At 42.6% G+C, this 27,882-nt stretch overlaps 1 protein-coding gene across 6 annotated transcripts in view; it reads right to left on the reverse strand.

Annotated features, from left to right (window-relative positions):
• The window catches only part of HYDIN (HYDIN axonemal central pair apparatus protein), a 1,718,235-nt gene that overhangs the window by 397,030 nt on the left and 1,293,323 nt on the right, over positions 1-27,882 (reverse strand). For all 6 annotated transcript variants that reach the window (XM_033943280.1, XM_033943278.1, XM_033943277.1 and 3 more), the window contains one exon: positions 18,442-18,559. In XM_033943280.1, the coding sequence (XP_033799171.1) occupies positions 18,442-18,559 (118 nt within the window). The remainder of the gene's footprint in view (positions 1-18,441; positions 18,560-27,882) is intronic.

Consider the following 27,882-nt stretch of genomic DNA (forward strand, 5'->3'; position numbering starts at 1 on the left):
TTTAAAATATCGGCTTATGCTGATGACGTCTTGCTGTACCTTTCAGATCCAGAAACCTCTTTGCTTTCACTAATCCAACTGATCAATTTCTTCTCCACTCTCTCAGGATATAAAATCAATTGGGACAAAACTGAAATTATGCCTCTAAATGACTCCTGTGTCCCTTTTCACATTCCCTCACAACCACTCACATGGATTACCTCGGGTATTAAGTATCTGGGTCTAACATTTGATAGGGATCTAAGATCCACTACACAAATAATCTCCTCTAAACTCATTACTCAGATCAAAACCACTCTTTCAGCATGGTCTCCTCTTCACTTATCTTGGTGGGGAAGGTTGGATACTATTAAAATGATGGTGGTCCCCAAAATCACATACATAGAGAAACATAGAAACATAGAAAATGACGGCAGAAAAGGGCTATAGCCCACCAAGTCTGCCCATTGCAATTTGCCTCCCCCCAGAGTTCATTCCCTTAGAGATCCCACATGAGTATCCCATTTCTTCTTAAAATCAGTCACGCTGCTGGCCTCAATCACCTGCAGTGGGAGTCCATTCCAACGCTCCACCACTCTCTCGGTGAAAAAGTACTTCCTGGAGTCGCTATGAAATTTCCCTCCTCTCATTTTCAGCGGATGCCCTCTGGTTGTTGAGGGTCCCATGAGACAGAAGATATTATCTTCTGACTCGATACGTCCCGTGATGTATTTGTACGTTTCAATCATGTCTCCCCGTTCTCTTCTTTCTTCAAGTGAGTACAGCCACAATTTTTTTAGTCTTTCTTCGTACGTGAGATCCTTGAGCCCCAGGACCATCCTGGTCGCCATTCGCTGAACTGACTCGATCCTCAGTATGTCCTTACGGTAGTGTGGTCTCCAGAACTGAACACAGTACTCCAAGTGAGGCCTCACCATGGATCTGTACAACGGCATCATGACTTCAGGTCTCCTGCTGACAAATCCTCTATGGATACAACCTATCATCTGTCTTGCCCTGGAGGAAGCCTTCTCCACTTGATTGGCAGCCTTCATGTCCTCACTAATAATCACCCCTAGATCGCGTTCTGCCTTGGTCTCAACTAAGGTCTCACCATTCAGTACATAATTTTTGTGCAGATTTTTCTTTCCCAGGTGCATCACCTTGCATTTTTTAGCATTGAAGCTTAGCTGCCAAGTAGTTGACCATCTTTCCAGCAGTCGTAGATCGTGTGTCATATTATCAGGTAATAAGCTTTTGCCTATTATGTTGCAAAGTTTGGCGTCGTCAGCGAATAGTGCTACCCTTCCTTTAAGTCCTTGTGTCATATCTCTTATGAATAAATTGAATAGAATTGGGCCCAGAACCGAGCCCTGCGGCACCCCACTGGTCACTCTTGACGCCTTGGATGTAATATGTTTCCCCTTATGTTCCCTCCCTCCTTTTACAAACAGATGGAATCCGTACTATCTCATTTCCTATGGAATGATAAACCTCATAGAATTTCCATTCAAAAATTGAAAGCCCCATCTCACTTAGGCAGTGTTAATTTTCCTGACCTCATATATTACCACAAAGCATTTCTTCTCCGTCAGGGAGCCGAATGGATTTCCTCCTCTTCTTCCTTAGACAACCCAATTGGTTGCGACTGGAATCTTCTCTTGTATCTCCTTTCCCCCTTTTTAGACTGATGGGCACAACTAACCCTCCTCAATTGTCCAAAAATCCCATTATGTGGGCTTCCTATAAAGTCCTTACTGACTTTGATCAGCAGTTAGAAATACTGTGGAACAAATCTGCCTGTTGTCCCATTTGGTTTAATAAACTCATTAAGATTGATGGACAATCCATTTCATGGCCTTTTTGGTACAAACAGGGCATTTGGGATATAGGATCTATCTGCCACATGAATGGGACTTTCCTTACTTTTTGTGAACTGATGGCTGATTTTGCAATTAACGAATCAAATTTTTATCGTTGGTTGCAGTTAAAGTCTTCGGTGAAAAAAGCTGGCCTTAGCTCAATAGCGCTTTCACCCATCCCTACTTTAATTACCCTTTCCAAACAATATTTAGCACTGGGTCACAAAGCCTCTCATTTCTATAAACACCTAAAATCTCTTACGCCGTCTCCACTGTCCTCCTTACAATCCTCCTGGGAATCTGACCTAAATATTTCAATTTCTGACGAGGCATGGGCATACATATTCAAATCTACTTTCACACTTCTCGCTCTGCCTCCATTCTTCAACAATCATTCTTTCTACTTCACAGAGCCACTTGGACCCCCATAAAATCTCATCGTATCAATACCTCCTTTTCTAAGAATTGCTGGACCTGCAACTCATCTGAAGGCACTCTGAATCATCTACTCTTCTCCTGTACTTACATCAGCTCTTACTGGTCCTCCATATGGGGTATGGTATGTTCTATATTTCATATAGATATTCCCTTGACATATCAAATGCTTCTACTGAAGTCTTTCACATTAAACAACAAAATACCTGACTCTGATCATTTTCTTTTGGACCTTTTACTTTCCTTAGCCCTCAAAGTTCTCTTGTCTTCTTGGAAAGACTTATCTAAAGCTTCATACTCCCAATGGTGGAACTTGGTTTGCTCTACCTACCGGACTGAAGCATACTTAGCTAAAGCTTCTAACAGGTTTCTCCATTCCCAAACCAAATGGAATTCCTTAAAACTGTATTTGCAACCCAACCAATCTTGATATCCCTGCTTTCATCTAATAATATTGTTTTTTTTAAATTTTTCTCATTTCTGTTACAACTGTTTGTGTTATATTTATATATTGTTTCATAGAGGATGCTTTATTTATTCAGATTGCATTGCTATATGGCATTTTTTGTTATTTTACTTTGATTCATGCTTGCTAGTACTCCTTCTGGATGTTAATACTAGATATAAGGTACATTCTTACTTTGATTATACGATGCTTATTGACGGAACGTCCTTTCATTTCCTAGATATGTATTTGCTCATTTTACTGTTGGTTGTACCTCTTACTCACTATGTTCTTGATATACTCATCCATATTTTGTATTTTGTAATTTGAAAAATTTTAATAAACAAACCTTGACTAAAAAAAAGAAGACAACCAGAGCGTGGGACCAACCTGATTTAAATAATGACCAGACAACAAAAAGGTAGAAAAAATAATTTTATTTTCGGTTTTGAGATTACAATATGTCAGATTTGAAATGTGTATCCTGCCAGAGCTGGTGTTAGACTGCAAATGTGACTTTGGATTTAACAGAGAAAGGAAAAGTATTTTTTGTTTACACCACAGCGCCAGTGTGGGTAGGAGAGGGAAAGGGGGGTGAAGAGGCTATAAAATAAACCCACTAGGATGTTTAAAAAAAAAAACACCCAATTGGGCAGGAAAATCAAATCGAATCGAAAAATTGGCTGAATCAATAGGCTGAATCAAATCAAAATATTTTTTCCTGAATCGGGTAGCACTAGTGGGGACAAAAATGGCCTTTTTAGACATGGACATTTCTTCCTCTTTGAAAATCCTTCTTGAATGTCCTACTTTTGGTCCCTCCTCAGTCCCACCCAAATCATTTGGATGAACTGCAGTGTGAAATGTCCAAATTCTGACTTTCTAAAATCAGCATATAGATGTTTTTTAGCCATTTTAAGATGTCCATCTGCTAAAGTTAGGCTCCTGAACTGTTATCTTAAATTTTACAATGGCTGAGCACCTAAACGTATGCTCTTAGTTTCATAAGGCTCCTAAATTCAGAAGTCTAAAAAGTGGATGGCAACAGGGTCAGATTTAGGGCACGAAAAAATGTTAGGATCTTAGTACAAGTTTTCAGCACTTCAATTAGACTCCAAAATCTAGGTAAATTAAAGGCAGGCTTAAATTTAAGAGGATAGTGTAAGTTATAAATAATGATATATAGTGCTACATAGCACTATAGGCTCTGGTAGGCCTGAAAGCTCTCAGAAAAAAAGATGAGGTCTATGGTATGTCTATTGTGAGGATATTTGGCACTATGGAAAAATTATGTTCTTACCTGTTAATTTGGCCCGCGACTTAGCCTATGTTTTAGATTTCGTCCCCTTATGTGATTAGTTTGATACCCTTGACTTAGAGGCTCACTCCAGTCCAGGCATATCATGAGTGTTAGGCATTTTGCTTTCTTTTTTCTAGCCTTTGGAATGCTTTATTCCCCTACATTCATGGGAAATTATCCTTTTCCAAATTCAAAGTGACCCTAAAAAACATACTGCCTAATATTCAAAACTATTTAGCTGGCCACTGACCAGTTAAATCAATTGGTTGGGGATGATTAAGTGATGATTATTGATTTAAGCGGCTATATGTTAGCCAGTTTAAAAATGACTGGATATTCAAAGCTGAAGCCCGCACAGTTCCTGGCTTTGAATTAGAGAATGACACGGTGAAAAAATTGGTCCCCGTCACCACCCCGTCCCCGTCTCACCATCCTCTGCACCGCCCCGTCACCGCCATTCCCTTCACCGCCCCGTCACCGCCACTGCCACCCCATTCACCGCCCCGTCACCGCCACTGCAACCCCATTCACCGCCCCGTCACCGTCACCGCTGCATACATAAAAGCCTCAAACGGGTACGATTTTATATACTTTTCTTTATTTACGTATAAAGGAAACATTCTTTAAAACTTTAAAACTTAGTTAAATATTAGTTAATAACTATACAAAAACAAACACGACATGTACTTTTAATGCTTACAATGTTAGCCTACATGGTAAGTAGACGCGGCCGCTGTACCTAATCGCGGCAAAGATCTCCCTGCCGTGATTAGCATAGTGACCGCGGCTACGGCTGCAAGTCACCCCTCCCCCCAGCGATCACGGCAGGAGGGCACCCAACCCCTCCTGTAGACCCCCCCCAACGGCCCTCCCGACAATCGCAGCAGAAGGGTACCCAACCCCTCCTGCCGGTCCTCCCAATGGCCTCCCCTAAGATCGCCGGCAGGAGGGTACCCAACCCCTCCTGCTGGACCCCCCCCAACGAACCCTCCCACCCCGGAACCCCCTTAGTCTTACTTTCCAAGTTGGACCGGACGGCTCCTCACACGTATGGCCAGCAGGCTTGCCTCCGTCCAAATGAGGCGGGCCTGCCCCTACCCTGCCCAACCCACAGGATCCTAGGGCCTGATTGGTCTAGGCACCTAAAGCCACTCCCGCTATAGGAGGGGCCTTAGGTGCTTGAGCCAATCAGGCCCTAGGATCCTGTGGGTTAGGCAGGGGAGGGGAGGGGCGGGCCCGCCTCATTTGGACGGAGGCAGGCCTGCTGGCCAGACGAGCGAGGAGCTGTCCGGTCCAACTTGGAAAGTAAGACTAAGGGTGGTGTTTCGGGATGGCGGGGTTTGTTGGGGGAGGGTCCGGCAGGAGGGGTTGGGCACCCTCCTATTGGCGATATAGGGGGCTGTTGGGGGGGCCGGCAGGAGGGGTTGGGCACCCTCCTACCAGTGATCATAGGGGGGCTGTTGGGGAGCTGGCAGGAGGGGTTGGATATCCTCCTGCTGCGATCGTCGGGGGGGCTGTTGGGGTAGGCAGGAGGGGATGGGTACCCTCCTGCCGCGATCGTTGGGGAGGGCTGGTTCTGTCGGCATGAAGGGCTGAGCACCTTCCTGCCGGCGATCGTCGGGGGGGGGCGGGTTCTATTGGCAGGAAGGGTTGATCTGACAAATGAGGAGCCAGTATATTGGGGGGCGGAGTCAATGCGGCAACGTGCAAGTTGGATCGAGAGTTGGAGGAGACAGACAACATGGCGGAGACATCAAACACCCGGTCACGAACACGGTGAAACACAGGTAAATAGCGGTTCCTAGAAGGGGGTACATTGGCCTGCGGGGACAAATCTTTTCACCGTTTTTGCGGGCGGTGAAAACTTTTGTCCCCGTGTCTGCGGAGATTTGGCTTTGGAGTCTCCATAACCCGCAGCCACGCCGCAGCTCCCTGCGGGGATCGCTCCCCGTGTCATTCTCTACTTTGAATATCTGGAAATACTGCCGTCGGTAGTAAGCAAAACGTTCAGTGCGCTTCTGGGTGAACATAAGAACATAAGCAGTGCCTCCGCTGGGTCAGACCATAGGTCCATCCTGCCCAGCAGTCCGCTCCCGCGGCGGCCCAAACAGGTCACGACCTGTCTAAATCACCAGAAGGTGCCCCCATGCCTCCTTGGTTTCCTAATTGAGTCCTATCTTCCTATCAAAGTCCTAGCCCTCCGGTCTTGCACCTGCACGACCTGGTTGGGTTTCTACATTTATTTTCTGGTTAGCTTTCTCAGTATCCCACGATCCCTTTATCCCTCAGGAATCCATCCAGTCTCTGTTTGAATCCCTGTACCGTACTCTGCCTGATCACTTCCTCCGGTAGCGCATTCCAAGTGTCCACGACCCTCTGGGTGAAAAAAAACTTCCTTGCATTCGTTTTGAACCTATCTCCCTTCAGTTTCTCCGAATGCCCCCTCGTACATGTTGTCCCCTTCAGCCTGAAGAATCTGTCCCTATCCACCCTCTCTATGCCCCTCATGATCTTGAAGGTCTCTATCATATCACCCCTGAGCCTCCTTTTTTCCAGAGAGAAGAGCCCCAGCCTATCCAACCTCTCAGCATATGGGTAGTGTTCCAGCCCTCTTACCAGTTTCGTTGCTCTCCTTTGGACTCTCTCAAGTACCTCCATGTCCTTCTTGAGGTACGGCGACCAATATTGAACGCAGTATTCCAGATGCGGACGCACCATCGCTCGGTACAGTGGCATGATGGCTTCCCGCGTCCTGGTAGTTATGCCCCTCTTTATGATGCCCAGCATTCTGTTGGCTTTTTTTGAGGCCGCTGCGCACTGTGCAGATGGCTTCAGTGATGCATCCACCAGCACACCCAAGTCTCTCTCAAGATTGCTTTCTCCCAACAATGCCCCCCCCAATTTGTAGTTGAACCACGGGTTCTTTTTCCCTATATGCATAACCTTGCATTTTTCCACATTAAAGCGCATTTGCCATTTGTTTGCCCAGTCTTCCAGCTTGTCTAGGTCCCTTTGCAGGTCCTCACACTCCTCCCTGGAGCTAACTCTACCGCACAGTTTGGTATCGTCTGCAAATTTTATAACCTCGCACTTTGCCTCCTTTTCCAGGTCATTGATAAATATGTTGAAGAGTAACGGCCCCAGCACCGATCCCTGCGGCACACCGCTCGTGACTCCCCGCCAGTCAGAATATTGGCCCTTTACTCCAACCCTCTGCAGTCTACCCGACAACCAGTGCTCGATCCATCTGTGCACATCCCCTCCCACCCCGTGGTTCCACAGTTTCCTAAGCAGCCTTTCATGTGGTACCTTGTCAAAAGCCTTTTGAAAATCGAGGTAAATGATGTCGATGGGTTCCCCAATGTCCACCCGACTGCTTATTCCCTCAAAGAAGTACAGAAGGTTCGTTAGGCACGACCTTCCCTTACAGAAACCGTGCTGGCTTGTTCTCAGTAGGCCATTTCTCTCAATGTGCTCGCAAATGCCGTCCTTTATCATAGCTTCCACCATCTTCCCTATAATTGAAGTCAGGCTCACCGGCCTGTAGTTCCCGGGGTCACCTCTCGATCCCTTCTTGAAGATAGGTGTGACATTCGCCAATTTCCAGTCCTCTGGTACCTCTCCAGCTTTCAAGGATAGGTTACAAACATGCTGGATTGTGCCTGCTATTTCTTGTCTTAGTTCCTTCAGAACCCTTGGGTGGATCCCGTCCGGACCCGGTGATTTGCCACATTTTAACCTGTCTATCTGTTTGAGGACATCCTCCTTACTTACCTCTATGTGCTCCAATTTTTCAGCCTGTTCCCCACTCATGAGCTCCTCTGAGTCCGGTATATTAGATGTGTCTTCTCTCGTGAAAACCGACGAGAAGAACGTGTTCAACCTCTCAGCTACCTCTTTATCCTCCTTAATCACTCCCTTCCTATCCCCATCGTCCAACGGCCCCACCTCCTCTCTCGCTGGTCGTTTCCCCTTTACGTAACTGAAGAATGCCTTGAAGTTTTTTGCTTCCCTGGCCAGCCCCTCTTCGTATTTCCCTTTTGCTTTTCTAACCTCTCGGTGACATTCTTTTTGGCATTTCCTGTGCGCCTGGTGATTTTCCTCCGTTGGATCCTTTTTCCATCTCCGGAAGGATACTTTTTTGTCATTTATTGCCTTCTTTACTTCTGCTGAGATCCAAATCGGGTCCTTTGACCGCTTGTTCTTGCAGCCTTTCCTGAAACTGGGGACGTATGTTTTTTGTGCTTCCTGCAGGGTGTCCCTGAATAGGGTCCAGGCGCTTTCCACAGTCTCCATCCTAAAGATGTTTCTGAGCTTCCTCCCCACCATTTCCCTCATAGCAACATAGTTCCCTTTCTTGAAGTTGAGCGCAGTTGTTGCGGTTCTCCTTACTATGGGTGTCCCCCTTTCTAATGTGAATCTGATCGCATTGTGGTCGCTGTTGCCTAGTGGTCCTCCCACTTCTACCCCTCTTGCAGGCCCCCCTAATCCGTTCAGGATGAGGTCAAGGGTAGCACTCCCCCGCGTCGGTTCCTTGACCAGTTGCTCCATGAAGCAGTCCCTCACAGCTTCTACAAATCCTGTTTCCCTAGTGCAGTTGGAGTGACCCGTACTCCAGTCTATCCCTGGGTAGTTGAAGTCCCCCATCACTGTTACACTTCCAGCCCTGCACTCCTGTCTCAGTTCAGCTTCCAGGTCGTGTCCGAGTCCTTCCAGCATGCCAGGTGGGCGATAGTACAGCCCCAGTTTTATGCCTGCACCCTTGTTTCCCGGCAATTTGACCCATAGCGATTCCAGCCCCTCTGCCTTCGTTGCCATATCCATCCCGACCGAGTAGATAGAGTCCTTTATATATAGTGCTATGCCTCCCCCCTTCTTGTGGGTCCTGTCTCTCCTGTAGAGCTTGTACCCCGGCAGCGCCACATCCCATTGATTCTCCTCTGTCCACCATGTTTCTGTAATTCCAATTATATCCAGGTCTTCCCCCTTGGCCACGACCTCTAGTTCATCCATCTTGGCCATGAGGCTTCTTGCATTTGCGTATAAGCACCTCAGGTCCCGTCGTTTTTCCTCCACCTCTGCATTCATCTCTGCAATCACCTCTGCATTCACCTGGGCCGCCTCTCCTGCTCCCTGTACTTCTGTTTTGCCCTTTGCCTTTACCCTCGTAGCTTTCAGTTTCTCCACATTTCCGCCACCCCACTTCCCCGCTTTTCCTCTGGGTTTTCTTGCCCCCTCCTGGGCCCCGGCCTCTGTTCGATCCCCCTCGCCTTGTGTAGCCCCTATAATGCCCTCAGCTTTCGCCCTCTTGCCACCCAGTCCCCCTGTGTCTCCATGCACCTTAGTCTCCACACAGCAAGCTCCCTTTACCTGTTGTTTCCCTCGCTGTCTGATCCTGAGATCCACTGGTCTCTCTACTTCCTCCGTGCAGTCAGCCCGTTCAGCATCTGTTCTGGATACTGTTGTCCGAAGCGTCAACATCAGATCAGCTGTCGGCTTTCCCCCTCTCCTCAGTTTAAAGCCCTCTCGATCTCCTTCCTCACATTGGCAGCCAGTAGTCTAGTTCCCTCTGTGCTCAGGTGCAGGCCGTCCCGCCGGTAGAGCTTACTCTTTCCCCAGAAGGACGTCCAGTTCCTTACAAAGTGGAAGCCCTCCTCCTGGCACCATCTCCTCAACCATGCATTCAAAGCCTGGAGGTCTGCCTGCCTTTTTGCATCTGCTCTCGGCACAGGCAGGATCTCTGAGAATGCTATCCTCCGGGTACTCCGCTTCATGTTGTCAGCGGGACATATCCGGGTGAAATTCAAAAGGTTATTCCCCAGAAACTGATAATTCACCTTCAACTATTATTGAGTTTATTGATTATCAATGTGACGTGCTGTGAGCAATATTGAGACTTGGGAGCAGGTCTTTTTGTGGTCTTAGATAACTCTGACCCCTTCCTACATTTATTACAGGTTTTGAATCATTTGTATATTGATCATACATTCTGAATTGGTGTTTGGGTGCCCATCATCCAGCTCTGATGGATGATGTAGTAGCCTGAAGCATTTTAACCTCATATTTATCTATTGTAAGATAAGTTATTTTACTTTAAAATTATTTTTAATTGTAATGTTTATCACTAAATGCTCACAAACTCATGCCAACCTTGGCCACATGTTTTAGATTTGCCCCTTCTTTTCTCGGTTCTGGATGCAATTTATGATCTATGTAGCGAACTTTTGGGACTGTTCCTGGCATTTGCATCCTAGTTCTCTCTTTACTCTGACTGTCTGATTTTATCCTATTCGACCTAGTTGTAAACCACTCACCAGAAGGACTATGATGATGGGCAGGAAAAGTATTTTGACCTGTTGGTTCTGCACAACCTCTAACAATCTGTTACTGGAGATCTTTACTGATAAACCAAGTGTTATAGGAGAGACTGGATATTTCTGACTTGGACGCTCGTACAGGCCAGCTTTTTGTACAATGTTGGACACCATTCAGTGCTACCCTCACTCCTTTTATTAGAAAAAAAATTTGGAATTAATGCTACTGTATTTGTATAGCTATGATTATTCAACAGCTTCATTGCTTTGGTATGACATCTTGCTGCTGTTTCCAGGGAGGGTGGATGGGTGGGTATGGGGGGGGAGGTGTATGGGAGGATAGGATGGGATGGTTGATGCTGATATAGTTAGAGTTGATTGTATTCATGTGGTGTTCTATACTGTTGATTTTTTTTATTTGTTTGGAAATATTACAATTATGTTTAAATCATTTTTATTGATGTTTATTTTCTTTCCTAAACTTACAGATTGGTGTTTTTTCTTGTTTTGATATGCTTTTATACTGTAAATTGCCTTGATCATTTTGTATAGTAAAAGTGATAGATTAATCTCAATAAACATAAGCATTTAATACACTCTTCTGTCTAAACAAATAGACTGAAAGCAGCGATTCCTATGGCTAAGATCCTTCAAGACTGTTCTCTAAAATGATTCAAAGAAAGGATCCCCTAGAACTTGGAAGACTAGATTAAGATTCCTAACTGGTATTATAGGTTGTACCAGAGGCTGAAGGTGCATGATCTCTTTCAATAAAATGGGCCACATCAGGATTCAAAGCCAATGGATTGCCCCCCCCCCCCCCAACCACCCCTGACAATACTACCAATGCAACTTGAATCCTCAGAGAGCTGATAGCCAAAACCGTCTTCAGACCTACCTATAGAAATGCCAAAAAAATGCACAACAGAAACCTGAAAGAATCCCACTCTCAACACCAAATTCTTGCAAAAACTAGAAATTTTTTTAGAGCACATTCACAAATACAAAAGAATCACAATAATCTCCGTGTACTTTCCTTTCATCTCAAAGAAGACCTCTCAAGGGAAAGCAGTAAGTCAAAGTGGAATGATCATCCATCAGCACCAGTCCCTATCACACTTGGAAATCTTGCAGTAATAATGAGCCTTTTCTAAAATGTCCTGGATGGAACTTAGACATTATGAGCTAGGCCTGTTTTAAAAGCGTCTAAGTGCCAAAAAGGTATCCAAACTGACCAGATGACCACTGGAGGGATTAAGTAATGCAGTAGTCACTGAACCCCTCCCACCCACCCCAAATGTGAAAAAAACAGTACATACCTACCTGTCTTTAGAACAGCAGCACCTGGTATGGGAAAGCCTAGTAGAGCAGCACACAGGTGTCTTAAGTAGCCTGGTGAGTGGGATAGTGGGATAGTGAGCTTTAGAGAGGAGGACCCAAGCCCATAAGCCATGACTCTTTAATTTAATAGGTTCCCAGTGGACTGAGGTACCCCTTCCAAGTCCAAAGTTCCAGAGGATTTCTGGCATGATGCAGAATCAGCAAAAACACAGGACTCTGTCCCAGACGTGAATGTGGGACAACTGCTCCCCCCCCCCCCAAGCTGGGACCAAACCTCTTCATCAATCTGTCTATAGCCAGGGCTGGAAGATTGAAGGAAGGTAGTGTATCCAAACTGAAAGCATGTGAAACAATGGCTCTTTCTGCATTGCCACATGCCTCAAGGACTCTTTTAAAGGCTGCTTCAGCCAACCTGACCTGGAATCAGCCTACAGTCATGATGCTCCAGGCTCATAGTCTGCTTGGTCCACAGACCTGCCTCAGCAGCAGACCCAGCCCTAACTGCTTTAATGTCTCCAGCAGCAGGAACTGCACTTATCATGCTTCACCAGCACCTCAACTTTCAGCCTAATGCGCAGCTACTGCCCCCCCCAGCTTCAACCATATCACTCCTAGGTACTGAAACCATCCCTCCCTACCCACAGTTGTAACACTGTACAAGAGCTCCTTCATGCCTCTGTACCCAATTACAGCTGTACTACTCCTTTCACTACAATTTATCTCTCTCCTTGGCTGCAAAGTGATCCTAGGCAAGTCCTACCTTAACTCAGCATCTCTCTCTCTCTCTAAATATAAAGCAGGAAAGGGGGAGCGAATGGGACCTGGTATTCTCCAGGTCTTTCTGAAGGTCAAGCAGAGAATTCCAAATCTCTCGCCTGTCCATTCTCAACTTCATGATCAGTGCTCTAACTGGGCCCAGATGTTATTACCAACAGTATCACTACTGCATGATATAACTGTCTACCATCTGCTGGAGACAGAGGATACTGAAGAACATGTGGCTGCTGGTAGAGGGGCCTTACACATCCAATCTGGACTGGTCTACTGGATGATACAGAAACATGCTTTCAAGGACATCATTTTTTAATATAATAGGAGAACCTTTTATCAAGCCACGCTAGCGGGGTTAGCGCGTAGGACATTTCATCACGTGTTAACCCCCACGGCCGGCTAAATAAATAACGCCTGCTCAATGCAGGTGTTAGCGGCTAGCACGGCAGGTGGTTTAACGCGCATTAAACCCCTACCGCAGCTTGATAAAAGGACCCCTAAGTGCTTTGAAAATGAGTCTCTCTAAATGCTTGTATATGTGTTGTGAATTTTGGGCATACTTTGTAAATTATCTAAAAGGGACAATTTTCATTCAGCCTATTTTTCTGTGGTAAATACCTTTTGAAAATAGTCTTCATGAATCCTAAATTATGAAGAAAGAAATAGTGTGCATTATAGAAGAAATGATTACCGGTAATATTAAGGGCAGCCAAATTATTTTTAAAAACTTATAGCCTACCTAAAACCTAGTGGGTTCCAAAAATACACATATTTAAGAACAACAACAAAAACAAAAAAAAAAAACCACACACACAAAATAATAATTTCACCAATATAATCAGCAAAAACAATCCTCATATATATAACAGAAAGAAAGAATGTACATGTAATTCTATGTATGTTGGACAAAGTGTGATTGTGCTCAGCTCCAATTACATCAACAAAATCAATGGCTGCACTGCAGGTAAGTGAGCACCGGAAGGCAGGGAGGGCTCCCTGTTCCAGGCCAAGGACTGGTCTAGAGGGAGAGACTGAAGAGAAAAAAGAATTGGAGAGAGAGTCAACTCCTGAGTTGTCAGCGTGGTTACCAGACATGGACGATTCATTGCAGCAGTTTCAGTGCAGCTGCAATGAAACTTCCTCCAATAACTGGCCGCAATGACTTGTCTCATTGCGCTATGAAAAAGGGTACATTATCAGTGCTGTGTTTTTTCTCTCAGCTTTCTGTAGCTGTATTTGCTTGCAGCTTACAGCTAATTCAACTACCCACAACCCTAACTAATTAAAGCTGCACTCTTGAGCTTATGTTTTTCCTGTTGAGGCTTTCTGCACCTGTTTGATCCAGGAGGCTTCAAGAGAGAACTATTGCAAACTGTAGACCTGCTGGCATCAGTTGTTTGTTAGAGGCTCATGTCAAGGCTTTTCATGATTTCTGGATGTTACACTCAAGTAGAAGCCAAGGTAGCTCTTGGATTTTCTGAAGGGATGGGCTGGTGGCAATAGAGCTCTGCTCTTTGGTGTCAAATTTGTGTTTAGAATCTCTCCTGCCACAGACCATACCTGCTGAAGGAAAGCCCCTTTATTTGCCTTTACCTGAAGCTGAACACCTGAGAGAATTATAGATTCAGCCTGGCTATACCACCAGGTTAGACATTATAGGCACTTGCTTCAAGAGCAAGGAATTAGAGACTGGGGCAAGTATCAGGCCTGAAATCCAGTTTTGGCTTGCTATAGTGGGAAGGTGTGGGGATCCTTCTCACCCTGTGGAGTTTCAATGGAGTTTAAGGAGAGCTTCAAGGTTTGTGCAGCATTACTAGCCAGGTAGTCCATATTATACTCCTACGGGAGCTACAGCTTTGGCAGAAGGAAGAAAGAATATTAATTTCTGCAAAAGTTACCGATACAAGATTCCAACATAAAGGTTTACATTTTTATGAACAGCATTTACCATCTGATATGAACTGTGTTGTTTAAGAACTGTGCATTTAACTTGAGAACTGTGTTTTTACCATCAAGTTCAAGTTTCTAGTTTCTTTATTTTTGATATACAGTTTAACAGGTATCTAAACGGTTTACAATAGAATGAAATTTTAAAGAAAAACGTTTTAATATATAGATATGACATAAGTTAAAAGTAAAGATTAAAAAAAATAAAAAGGGAAAATGAACAGACCGACGTACATGAAAGTTGGGGTAGTAGGAAACAGGTAAGTTAATAAAAACATTGAGATAGAAAATAAAAATAAGGGAGGAGAGTGGAAGGAGGGGAGATACATAGGGCTCGCTTCGAAAAAAGTGTTTTTTCCAGAACACTTCAATGAACTATGTGAGAATTAATTGAAAGAGATGAGATCAGAGACTGTAGTCATCTTTAAAAAGAAGTCTTGAGTTTAGACTTAAATTTTTCTAAAGAGTTTCCTAGATGGAAATGCAATGGGAGGGCATTCCACAGAGGGTGCAGTAACCGAGAAAATGGATTTGCAAGTTGTATCATAGAATAGTTCACATATTGATGAAATGGTGAGCAGGTTTGGGTTATTGGATCGAAGTGTCCTGGCGGAAGTATATGGGATCAGGAATTTGTCAATGAAGGCTGGTTGATAAGAGTTTTGCGGGGTTTTTTGAATGTTAGTAGGAGTATTTTATAGGAAAGACCATCTGCATTTTTATTTTTGTCACAATTTTTCTGGTTCAGAGGAGTAAGGAGAAATTGTTTATAGGTTGGAAATGTTATTGACACTGCTTCTATTATTGAGAGAAAGTAAAGTTCAAGTTTTTGGAGTTTATTATCTGGTATGGTCTACCTTATCATGTGAGTAGAATGGACAGTGATACTAGCTTGCTAGACACCCCCCTCCTCTCCCCAGGCTTCATAGTTGGTCCTGGCACTGGTTCTGACAAATAAATTATTTATGTATTCCTTCTGCCATCATCTGGGCAGGGTTTAGGCAACTGTCTATCACCCCATATAACAAGAGGGCTTACATATACTTCTGTATATCAAAACAATCCATATATATTATATACAACACAAAAAAACCTTCCTGAATTATATCCACCTATCATAAAAGTGTTCATAAATGTATTTTTTAAAAAGTCTTAAACTATTGTAATCCACTGCTCTTCAGTAAATGACCAGGTAATTTGTTTCAAAGGACAGGATCTGCCACTGAGATAGCTGTGGATTAGTGTCTGATAACTTTTTTATTATTATTTATTTATTTATTTATGGAATTTTTAAACAATTGCCAAGCATAAACATCTTGTACAGAAAAGTGTAATCAAACCATAATAACTTAAATTAACTTTCAAAACTTGAAAGATACTTCAAATTACTACAATAAAACACATGAGGTAAATTCAATTGATCACACACTAGTCCTCCAATCTCGGATCCAAAACTTAAAGAGTAGAGAGATTAAACTCACATGTTTTTATCTAAGAAAGCCGTTTAACTACTGCAGCACAGAGAAGTAATCCTTATTATTAGGCACAGTTATTGTTCCATTCTCAAGACGGTTTCATTGAGAGAAAACTTATCAATGGGTCAGTAAAAACATATTTTAAAGAATGGTATCTGACTACACATTTGCATGGATATCTCTGTAGGGATGCCATTCTGAAACAGGGCAAGATTGGCACACTGATTTCACCGCCCCTGTGAAAGAATTATGAGCCCCTGTGAAAGAATTATTCTCATTCCCTCTCCCTTCTTGCCATGCAGCCATTCTAAGTAAAGGAAAATGCTAGCATCTTGTCACAAGACCTTTGTCACATATTAACCTGACACAGGTTTACCCTTATCCCTTATATGGGCAACAATCAGACTTTGCATACAGCTTAAAGCTAAGGAGCATGCATTATTACCTTTAGACTGTCACATGCTTATCTTATTTGAGCTGTCATTATTTGGAAAGGACATCAGCTGACAGGCATTGCACAGGCTTTGAATATGTGCAAAGACTCAGGCTCTGTCCATGTGTTAATCAGGCCCTTGTCTAAGTGCTGAGTTGGAGGATGATCACGAGGTAAAGGGAAGGTGATCACGATGTATAAGCATGTATCTTTCTTTGTATCCACCAATGTAAAATCATGTAACTTTGTACCCACCAATCATGAAATGTGTAAACGAGGGAGTTACTATGATGTCATTAGCTTAGAAGCATAATAAAAAGGGACTTGGAGCTAGCCCCTGGCAGCGCCTCCTCTCAACTCTAAGACTGCGTGTGTGTGTTTCCTTTGTGGGGCATTCCAACATATCTTAAAAAGAAAAGACCCCCTATTTGAGTCACTCCAGGTTTCAACATTAAGAATTCTCTTCTTCTTTTTTGAGTCTCACTGGAGACATCAGGAAATATCTGGATATGGTATCCCAGGAAGTCCTTGGATCTGTTTTTGAAGAAAAGTTTTAAGATCCAATCCTTGTCTGGAGCCAAAGCCAAAGACATCAAGAGGGTGGCTGAAATAGCCACTTCTCTATCCGATTGTTCCAGTATAGCTGAAATGTCCAATGGTTCATCCTGAGATTCCCCAACCTGTTCTTTTTTCTCCACTTGGGATTTAATAGGAAGATAGTATACCCTTGTAAGATGGGGTAGAGAACTTTCAGGAATTTGTAAGATTTCCATAAAATATCGCTTCACCATTTCTCGGGGGGAAATTGATAAGAGCTTAGGAAAATTTATAATCCTCAAATTATTAACTCGACTATTATTCTCTAGAGCTTCCAATTTTCTCTGCATAATTATATTGTCTTTAACCAGCAAATATTGATTTTTAACTGATGTTAGTTCATTGTCTATCTTCTGTACAAGGATATATCTTGTTTTAGGAAATTTATTTCTCCTTTCTGTTCTTTAATTTCTCTGTCCAAATTTTTAATTTGGGGATTTAAGGAGTTACCCAAATTTACCACCAAATCCCATAATGCTTCAAGGGTGACTTCTGGGGGTTTAATAGCTGAAAAAAAGATATGCTTGTGTGGGGAGAGGTTGTTTTAAGCTTTGGTTTACCTCAATGAAGTCTTGTATCCCCTCAGCAAGCCCTCCAACATACTAGCCTCTTGAGATGAGTGCTTCCTCTTCGGGGACTCTCTGATCCCGCGGAGAGTTGGCTACATGTGGCAGCGGCTGGAGAGGTGGCGTCCTTATGTCGGGGCTTAGGATAACATCAAGTCCTGAGGTTTTTGCCACCGCACTACTCCCCGGCGGCATTCCAAGCGGGCTAGTCACCGACGCTCCTTGTTCCTGCTGTAGATGCCGAAGAAGGTCATTGATTGTAACCGAGGGAGCTATCGGTCGCCGGGAGGCACCACGAGCATTCTTTCCCTGTCTTTTTGCCATAATTTCCGAGTTAAGGCTGACAATCAATGGCATCTTTACTGGAGCAAGCTAACAGCAGCCATTTTGGATCCTAGTGTCTAATAACTTGTCTGTAACAACTCATCAACAGAAAACAGAATACCGGTTTCAGATCTCAGGGAATGGCAAGGGTGATATAAAGCCAAAACTTGGGACAAATATCAAGGTGTTCCTAAATAAATGTCCTGATAAACACCAGAGCATTGAACAAGATGTGCGATTCTACTGGTAGCCAATGTAATAGCTTCAACAAATGAAGCAGCATGTTCAAATCTAGCTGCTCCCAAAATTCTAGATCTAGATCTATTTATTTAGCCCATCCTTCCAAGGAGCTCAGAATGAGTTACAAATCAGGTACTCAAGCATTTTCCTTATCTATCCTGGTGAGATCACAATCTATCTAAAATACCTGGGGCAGTGGAGGATTAAGTGACTTGCTCAGGGTCACAAGGAGCTATCGCATGGTAGCATTCTGAATCACCTGTAGTGCTTTGCAACAAGAAGCAGCCATCCCCAAATATAGGGCATTACAATCTACCTTTTGCATCACAATTCTAAAATCACAACTTGACAACATTGGTTAAATTTACCTAACAAAGCTGCTTTAAATGTAAAATCTAATCTCTATACATACCTGAGCAAATATGTTTGAATCTTTCTGTGATTCACCACGCTTGCCTTTGCCAGGTTGAACAGATTTACTGGAGCTTGATCCTTCACGTGATGCCATGTGCTTCATGGTAGGAGGAGCGCTACAAAATAAAATGAATTGACCACTCAACAATATCAATCAAATCTAGGCCTTGGATAACTGAAAAAAATATAAATTTATTAAAAACTTTCCAAAAGGCAATTATATAGAACATAGATATGTAGTTTTTACTATACATCATTAGGTATGAGCATTATCATCTTATATTATCTGTACCCTGTCTGTAGTAGAAAACCCAGACTTTGGTATTTAGACTTGCCCCAAGGCTTAAGAAGCAACTCTAAATCCCAAGGTTTTCGCTCCCACACCTTTTACATATTCTGCCAACACCTTACCTGCCCCCACTCTTCTGATGTGACCAGCCCTTTTCCAGCACTAACAGTAAATATCACCAGTGAGGGCACAAGGCCAAAAGGTGGCAGCCTTCCTCTTCGCTCTCTGGGGATTCTAGACCCCCCCCAAATCAGTCTGGGAACACATCCTCCCAACACAGTCCTCAGATTTACTGGGGTATCCTGGTATCTAGTGGGACAGAAGCAAAGCCCACTTACTCCTGCCTTGTGAGTCTCTGGGATCCAAAATGGCCCCTGAAGGCTCTAGTATTAGAGGTCAGGCTTCCCTATATGGACAAAATGTGTAAAATCAATTAATATGACATCTACCGCTTTCCCTTGATTCAGATTTCTGGTCATCCAATCAAAAGAATGACTCAGATTTGTCTGACAAGACCTGCCTCTAAAACCATCATGCTGTATTGGGTCCTGCAATCCACTGGGTTCCAGAAACTTCACTGTGTTCTATTTTAAAAGCATTTCTATTAATTTACTTACCACACAGGTAAGACTAACTGGCTTTTAGTTATACTACATTAAGGCTTACTCTGTGATTTGAAAAAAACTAGTTTCAGTCTTCAGACACTCAAGTCTCATGCTATCCTGAACTTTTCCAGCACTTAGAAACATGACGGCAGATAAGTTCATTCAGTTTTCCGATCTGTAGCATCCATTCTATTCTCTCCCTAAGAGATCCCATGTGCCTCTCCCAAACTTTCTTGAATTTAGACAGTCTTTATCTCCACCACCTCTATTGTGAGACTATTCCATGCATCTAACACCCTTTCTGTAAAAAAGTATTCCCTTAGATTATTCCTGAGCTTATCATAAGAATAGACTTATTGGGTCAGATCAATGGATTGGATTTATTACATTTGATATACTGCTTGTACGCAAGTATTAAACAGTTTACAATACTACTACATTAGAAAAGAAGGTTACAAAAACTAATGCATTGGTCCATCTAGCCCAGTAGCCCATCTTCACATTGGTTAATCAAGGTCACTAGTACCTGGCAAAAACCCAAATAGTAGCAACATTCCATGCTACCAATCCAGAGCAAGCACCTCAACTTCATCTTATACCCTTTCACTCTGGAGTTTCGTTTCAGCTGAAAGAGACTTGAATCGTGTATTTTTTATACAACATAGATATTTAAATTTCTCTGTCACGACAGGCTCCTAAGAAAATTAAAGAGCCATGAGATAGGAGGCAAAGTTCAGTTGTGGATTAGGAATTGGTTATCGGATAGAAAAAGAGGGTAGGGTTAAATGGTCACTTTTCTCAATGGAGAAGAGTAAACAGTGGAGTGATCTGAAAATTGGAATGACGTGTGAGGTGATTAAATTTGAGATGACTAAACTGTTCAAAGTTGTTAAAACGCATGCGGATTGTGAAAAATTGCAGGCAGACCATAGGAAATTGAAAGACTGGATGTCCAAGTGGCAGATGAAATTTAACGTGGACAAATGCCAAATGGTGCTTATTGGGAAGAATAACCCAAATCACAATTTCCGGATGCTAGGGTCCACATCTTGGGAGTTAGCGCCCAAGAAAGGGATCTGGGTGTCATTGTAGACAATACGATGAAACCTTCCGCCCAATGTGCGGCAGCAGCCAAAAAAGCAAAGAAGATGTTAGAAATTATTTTAAGAGGGATGGCTAACAAGTCAAAGATATTATAATGCCCCTATATCGCTCCATGGTGCAACCTCACCTGAGTATTGCGTTTAATTCTGGTCTCCTTAACGCAAAAAAGATATAGCGGCACTAGAGAAGGTTCAAAGAAGAGCGACCAAGATGGTAAAGGGGATGGAACTCCTCTCATATGAGGAAAGACTAAAAAGGTTAGGGCTCTTCAGCTTGGAAAAGAGAAGGCTGAGTGGAGATATGATTGAAGTCTACAAAATCCTGAGTGGAGTAGAACGGGTATGAGTGGATCGATTTTTCACTCCATCAAAAGTTACAATACTGCTTGGCCAACGTGGCCAGTCTGGAAAAAGAATCCAGACAATAATGACAGGTGAATATATGAACCGAGGACCAAGTGGCAGCGTTGCAGATTTCCTCAATAGGAGTAGATCTAAGGAAAGCTACAGATGAGGCCATGGCTCTAACATTTATGGGCTGTGACACGACCCTCTAGATGTAGACCAGCCTGAGCATAGCAGAAAGAGATGCAAGCAGCAAACCAGTTGGAGATGGTTCTCTTGGAAACTGGGTGTCCCAACTTGGTTGGATCGAAGGAGACAAAAAGTTGAGGAGAAGATCTCTGTGGCTTAATCCTTTGTAAGTAGAAAACCAAAGCACGCTTGCAGTCTAGAGTATGAAGAGCTGTTTCTCCAGGGTGAGAATGAGGCTTTGGAAAAAACACTGGAAGTACAATGGATTAATTGAGATGAAATTCTGAAACTACTTTTGGTAAGAATTTAGGGTGAGTACAGAGGACCAACTTGTCATGATGGAATATCGTGAAAGGTGAGTCTGCTACTAAAGCTTGTAGACATAAGAGCAATGAGAAAGACCACTTTCCAAGTGAGATATTTGAGATGAGCCGAAGACATTGGTTCAAACGGAGGCTCATCAACTTAGCAAGAACCACATTAAGATCCCAAACCACTGGAGGTGGTTTGACTTCCAACCTCGCTTAAACAAAAAAGGAGGTGGTTTAGCTGTTATCTATCACTCTTCAATTCCTCTTCAGTCTAATACCCCTTCTCTATTTTCTACTGCCCCAATTGAAACTCTTCATTTCTCTATAAAACTTTCCTCTCCTCTTAACTTTCTTCTTACTTACCTCCCCCCTCCTGTATCTAAAAACTCACTCTCTGCTCTCATCTCTTCTATATCAGATTTTAATATCACTTATCCTGACTCCATAATTCTTGGAGATTTTAACATCCATTTCAATTCCCCTAATCATTACAATACTTCTGAACTTCTAACCTTGACTTCTGATCTATCACTATCTCCCCTCATCTCTATGCCTACTCATTCTGCTGGTAATACTCTTGATAATATTTTCTGTCCAACCTCTAACATTCAGCTCTTTCAAAAATTTCAATACCATTCAATACCTTGGTCAGACCACATTTTAATTACCTGGCAACTAGATACTCCAACTCACCCCATTCGTGTTCAACAGCAAAAAAAAAAATAATTTAAACACCCGCAATCTTAATAACATAACTCTATCTACTATTCAGACCTCCTTTAACCTAAATATTAAAGATTTTTCCTCTCTTTCTATCACCGAACAATCTTCTCTCTGGGAAACATCCACAAAATCATTGCTAGACTCTCTGGCACCTAAAATAGAAACTATAAAAAAACCACTTTCTAATCAATATTCAAAAAAACTACATCAACCCTGGTACAATGAACAACTGGCTCTTCTCCGTCGACAACTTCGATCGACAGAAAACAAATGGCGCAAAATACGTCTCAACAGCTTTCTCACTCTTTTTAAAGAAAAAGCCATCCACTATAAAACAACTATACAACAAACAAAAAAAGAATACTTTTCCAAACTTATCTCTATCACTCGTAACTCTTCTACACTCTTTAGCCTAGCTCAATCACTTTCAAAATATTCCAAAAAAAACCAAAACCTACCTATTTCAACTCTACCATCTGCAAATGAATTATCTCTATTCTTTGACACTAAAATTAAAGACATTAGATCTCATCTTGGACCTTCATCACCAACCGCTTCTATTCAAACCCTTAATGATCCTACTCAACTACCTTTCAGCTCTTATTCTAATTTCAAAATGCCATCTCTAACTCAATTATTTCCCATTCTACAATCTTTAAACTCCCCCAATAATCCCCTAGAGAGCATTCCTCCTATACTTCTTAAAAAATTCTATTCATTTTTTGGCCCATTCATCTGGGAAATGATTTCAAAGTCTATTTCTGATAGCTTAGTACCACCCTCTTGGAAAACAGCTCTTATATTTCCAAAGCTCAAACAACATAACCTAGACTCCTCTCTCCCCATAAATTATCGTCCTATTTCTAATTTACCTCTAATCTCCAAACTTACAAAAAAAATCATTCATTCCCAACTGACAGAATTTCTTGAAAAAACCCATGCATTACATCCCTGCCAAACAGGCTTTCGCTCTTTACACTCTACTGAACTATCTTTATTAGGCCTTACTTCCACTATACAATACTACCATGATCATCAAAAATCTGCTATCCTAATTTCTCTTGACTTATCCGCAGCCTTTGATACTATTGACCACCCTCTTCTTATTACAAGACTTAAAGACTGCGGGATTACTGGCTCTGCACTTTCTTGGTTTATATCTTACTTTCACAAACGCTGCTCTAAAGTCCACCTTAAAAACGAAACTTCGCCAAACCTACCACAAACTTTCGGAGTCCCTCAAGGGTCAATTTTATCCCCTCTGCTATTTAATATTTTTCTTTCCCCCCTTCTTACATTAGCACAATCAATAGGATTTATGATTTTTGCATACGCAGACGATATACAACTCCTTCATTCAATCAACACCACCAACATCTCAGAAATAAAAGACATAAACAATAAATTAGATAAAATATATGATTGGCTCTACACAAACAAGCTTTCTCTCAACATCGAGAAATCCCGTGGTCTCCTTCTTCCAATTAAAACTTCTGAATCTCTATTAGGAACTATCTCTATTAAATCTATTCCACTTCCCATGGAAAGTAAAATTAAACTTTTAGGTGTTATTATTGATAGAGATCTTACTTACCATGATCATATCAGTTCAATCGTTAAAGTCTGCTTCTTCAAAATGCGCATTATTCGATCTCTAATTTCTATCCTGGACACTGATTCTATTACTGTCCTGACTCATTCTTTAGTAATCTTCCACTTAGATTATTGTAACTCCCTTCTCAATGGCCTTCCCCAAAAAGAATTACGTCGCCTTCAATTACTACAAAACACTGCAATAAAACTTATTTATAAAAAAGGCCGATTTGACCATGTTACTCCACTCTTAAAAGAAGCTCACTGGCTCCCTATCACCCACCGTATCACCTATAAAATCATCTTACTCTGCTTTAAAATTAAACAATCTCATCAACCTTCATTCCTTGACAAACTACTGATACCTCAATGCTCCTCCCGCACTCTAAGATCCTCTGATCAAAAACTTCTTTTCATCCCCCCTCTAAAAGATTTCTATTATACTCGTAAAACAAATTTTGCTGTAACTGCCCCTACATTATGGAATTCCATGCCACAATACCTCCGCGACGAACAACAACTTGCTAAATTTAAATCCTGTCTAAAGACTTTCTTATTTCATGACGCTTTTAACCTAACCTAGATTTTCTACTATCTATCTTCTTCCTCTTCTCTTTTATCTCTATTTTCTCTCCTCTTGCAAGCAATTACTACTACAACATGCCCTCACCTTCACGTTTTTTCCCTACCCACTCTTCCCTTTTCTTCTTATTAAATGTAACTTTTTCCCCTCCTTCCTTACTATCCTCACAGTCAAGTTTGTCTGGTTTTTGTCATTTATGTCCCACTTAAATATTTTATACATTTTTCTCTTTTTACTCCCTCTTTTAAATTATATTGTTAACCGGCCAGATATTTGTTTTATGGTCGGGATATCAAAAACTAATAAACTTGGAAACTTGGAATTGAAAAGTCCTTTCATAAATCTGGAAACTAAAGGATGAGCAGATAAAGGTTTCCCCTCCAACGGCTGATGAAAAGCCGCAATTGCACTGAGATGGACTCTAATGGATGTTGATTTGAGGCCTGATTGAGATAAATGAAACAGGTAATCCAGAACTGAAGACAAGGAGGTAGATTGAGGCTCCTTGTGATGAAGAGCGCACCAAGCAGAAAACCTAGTCAATTTCTGGTTATAACATTGCCTAGTGGTAGGCTTCCTGGAAGCCTCTAAAATGTCCTTGACAGATTGAGAGAACTGTAGATTGGCAGTTACATTGAAAGGTACCAAGCTGTCAGATGCAGAGACTGTAGGTTGGGATGAAGTAGAGAATCCTGACTCTGTTTAAGCAGAGACAGACAAACTGGTAGAAGGAGTGGCTCCCTGCTGCTGAGTTGAAATAGAAGGGAGAAGCTCCTCGGTGGCCAAGGCTGCCTGGGCCACCGAGGAGCTATCAGAATCATGGTGGCGTGTTCTTGTTTGAGTTTGATGAGTGTCTTGAGAATGAGAGGGAACTGAGAAAATGCATACATAAATTGGTTTGTCCATTCCAGAAGAAAAGCATCTGCCTCAAGGCGGTGAGGAGAATATATTCTGGAGCAAAACTGAGGCAGTTTGTTGTTGTGGGGAGACACAAAGAGATCAATTTGAGGGGTTCCCCACCGAGAAAAAATGTGATGAAGAGGCAACAAATTGAGTGCCCATTCGTGAGGCTGTAGAAGACGACTCAATTTGTCCGCCAGAAAGTTTTTCTCTCCTTGAACGTATACAGCTTTCAGAAAGGTGTTATGAAGAATTGCCCAACTCCAAACCTTCTGAGCTTCCTCGCACAGGGGAAGAGATCCTGTTACTCCCTGCTTGTTGACATAGTACATGGCTACTTGATTGTCTGTACGAATGAGGACTACTTGATCTTGAAGAAGATGTTGAAAAGCTTTGAGAACACTGAAAATCGCTCCGAGTTCCAACAGATTTATATGGTTCCAACGATCTGTGTTGGACCAATGCCCTTGAGTACGGAGACCATCGAGATGAGCTCCTCAAGCGTAGGTCGAAGAATCTGTCTTAAGGACCTTCTGATGAGGGGGCGTTTGAAACAGCAAACCTCTGGAGAGATTGGAAGACAGCATCCACCAGTGGAGAGACTGTTTGAACGAAGGAGTCAGTGTAATTTGCTGAGAGAGAGGATCGCAAGCCTGTTGCCATTGAGAAGCCAGGGTCCAGAGAGGAATTCTGAGGTGAAGTCTGGCAAAAGGAGTCACATGAACTGTGGATGCCATGTGACCCAAGAGAACCATCATGTGTCTTGCTGAGAGTGAGTGAGGGTCAACAGTTTGTGACAAAGTTGTACGAGAATATCCTGACATTGAGGAAGGAATGTTCTGAGTTGCACAGTGTCCAGTACAGCTCCAATGAACTGTAGGTTTGTCAAGGGTTGTAGCTAGGATTTTGGAAAGTTTTTCGAACCCCAAATGTTGGAAGAACCAAATAGTCCGTTAGGTTGCTACAATAACCCCCTGAGATAAGCCAGTCTTCCAAGTATGGAAAAACTTGGAGACAATGACTGCGAAGAGCTGCTGCCACCACTACTAGGCACTTGGTGAAAACTCTGGGAGATGCTGTACTGGAGATCCAGTATTGATACCACAGGACCTAGTGGTCTTATGCTCAGGCTGGGCCGATACTGATTGAGTCTGTGTCAGAGTAAGGAGTTTGAACATGTCACTGACTTGGAAAAGCGCTTAGAGCTTTTCACAGTATGAGAGCACCAGTACTTTTGGGTGTTCTGCTGGTACCATCAGTGCCGTGTCTGGCCTCAGAGAGGGTGACCTTGAAGAGGATGCACACCTTGATAGAAGAGAGACCAGATGCAAGAGTGGTCGTTGCTTGGTCGGCATCAAGGGCCTCGATGCAAGGTTGACCTGCGAGACCTGTTGGGAAGCTGGAATTTTTTTAGCTGGTTTACCAGATGGAGCGATGTCTCCTGATGCCGATGTTGAAGTGGATGCTTTTGATGTGGAAAACGGACGTCTTCTTGGTGTCCATGTCTGTGCCAAACAACTTTTCTTGCTGGAGCTTTCAACTCGATGGTATGTATTTGCAGGGTAGAATACTACGCGCAGGATTCAACACAGTGTTCCAGGTCAAGGCACTGTAAGCATCAACTACATGGGTCAGTGATGGAAATCTGCCATTGGCACCTGCAACACTTTTTAAAACTGGTTAGCAGCCGGAATATTGACGGAAAAACCACCTCAGCCAAATTGAACTCAATGGCCGAGGAAAATGAAGAGGCCTCGGTGGGGAGAGAACAGCAAGGAAAAACATGTCCTCAGCTTTTTAAAAAATTTTTGGAAGAGTTAAACTAGAAAAGAAAGTAAACTGATGAAAACAAGAAGAAAAAAAAAGGACACATGAGCGGGAAGGTAAAAGGCAGAAATTTGAACAACCTTCAAAAAACACAACTTCTTAGCTCTGCGGAAAACTAAGAACTGAGAAGTTGCGAGCAGGCATCGGGCGGGAAGGCACTTGCGCATGCGCAGTGTGGGCAATTCTCAAACTTTCTCAAGTTCTTAAAGTGGCAATGCACTTTTAAAGCTGTCTGTTACCGGGACTCCATGGATGATATCACCCACATGTGTGAATATGCTGCCTGCTTGTTCTAGGATAACCCTACTCCCAATTGTCCTCCAACCCAGCCTGCAGATTAACCATTTCCCTTAACTATATCCATGACATCCAAGTTTATTCTATATTTGATATACCGTCTATCAACTTGTACCTAGACAGTTTACAATGCTAAAAAAATTTAAAAGAAGGTTAAAAAAAAAAAAAAAAGTTCAATAGATAAAGACATAAATGCACAGAAAGAAGAGGATCAAGGGTTGGGCAAGAGTAAAATACATCAAGATAAAATAAATAAAAAAGGGTGGTAAAAGGGCAAGGAGAAAACAAAGGAGGGTGGAATGCCACTTCTTAAAAGTGGTTGGTATTCATTATATCCCGTTTGTCTGTTTAGATTGTAAGCCTACAAAGACTGATGGTCCTGCGTGCTCACGTCTGGTAGGAAAGCACCGTTCATGTGTGGTATGGCGTTGCCAAAAGCTTCAGAAATTACTAGAATGCTGGGTAGCATCCATGCCGGGATCCATCAGATGACATCACTCATATGTGTCATATCTAATCTAATAAATTCTGAATTTCTGGATCACAGTTATCCAATATTGGTTCAAGGAGATTTACAATTTAAGATGCCCAAAGGTAGAAAAAGTAGTATTAGTTACGTCTCATTGATAGGAGAGGGTAATTACTTGAGAGAAGATAGGGCTGAAGGGGAAGGG

The sequence above is a fragment of the Geotrypetes seraphini genome, chromosome 4, assembly GCF_902459505.1.
Source record: "Geotrypetes seraphini chromosome 4, aGeoSer1.1, whole genome shotgun sequence".
In the NCBI taxonomy this organism is placed as follows: Eukaryota; Metazoa; Chordata; class Amphibia; order Gymnophiona; family Dermophiidae; genus Geotrypetes; species Geotrypetes seraphini.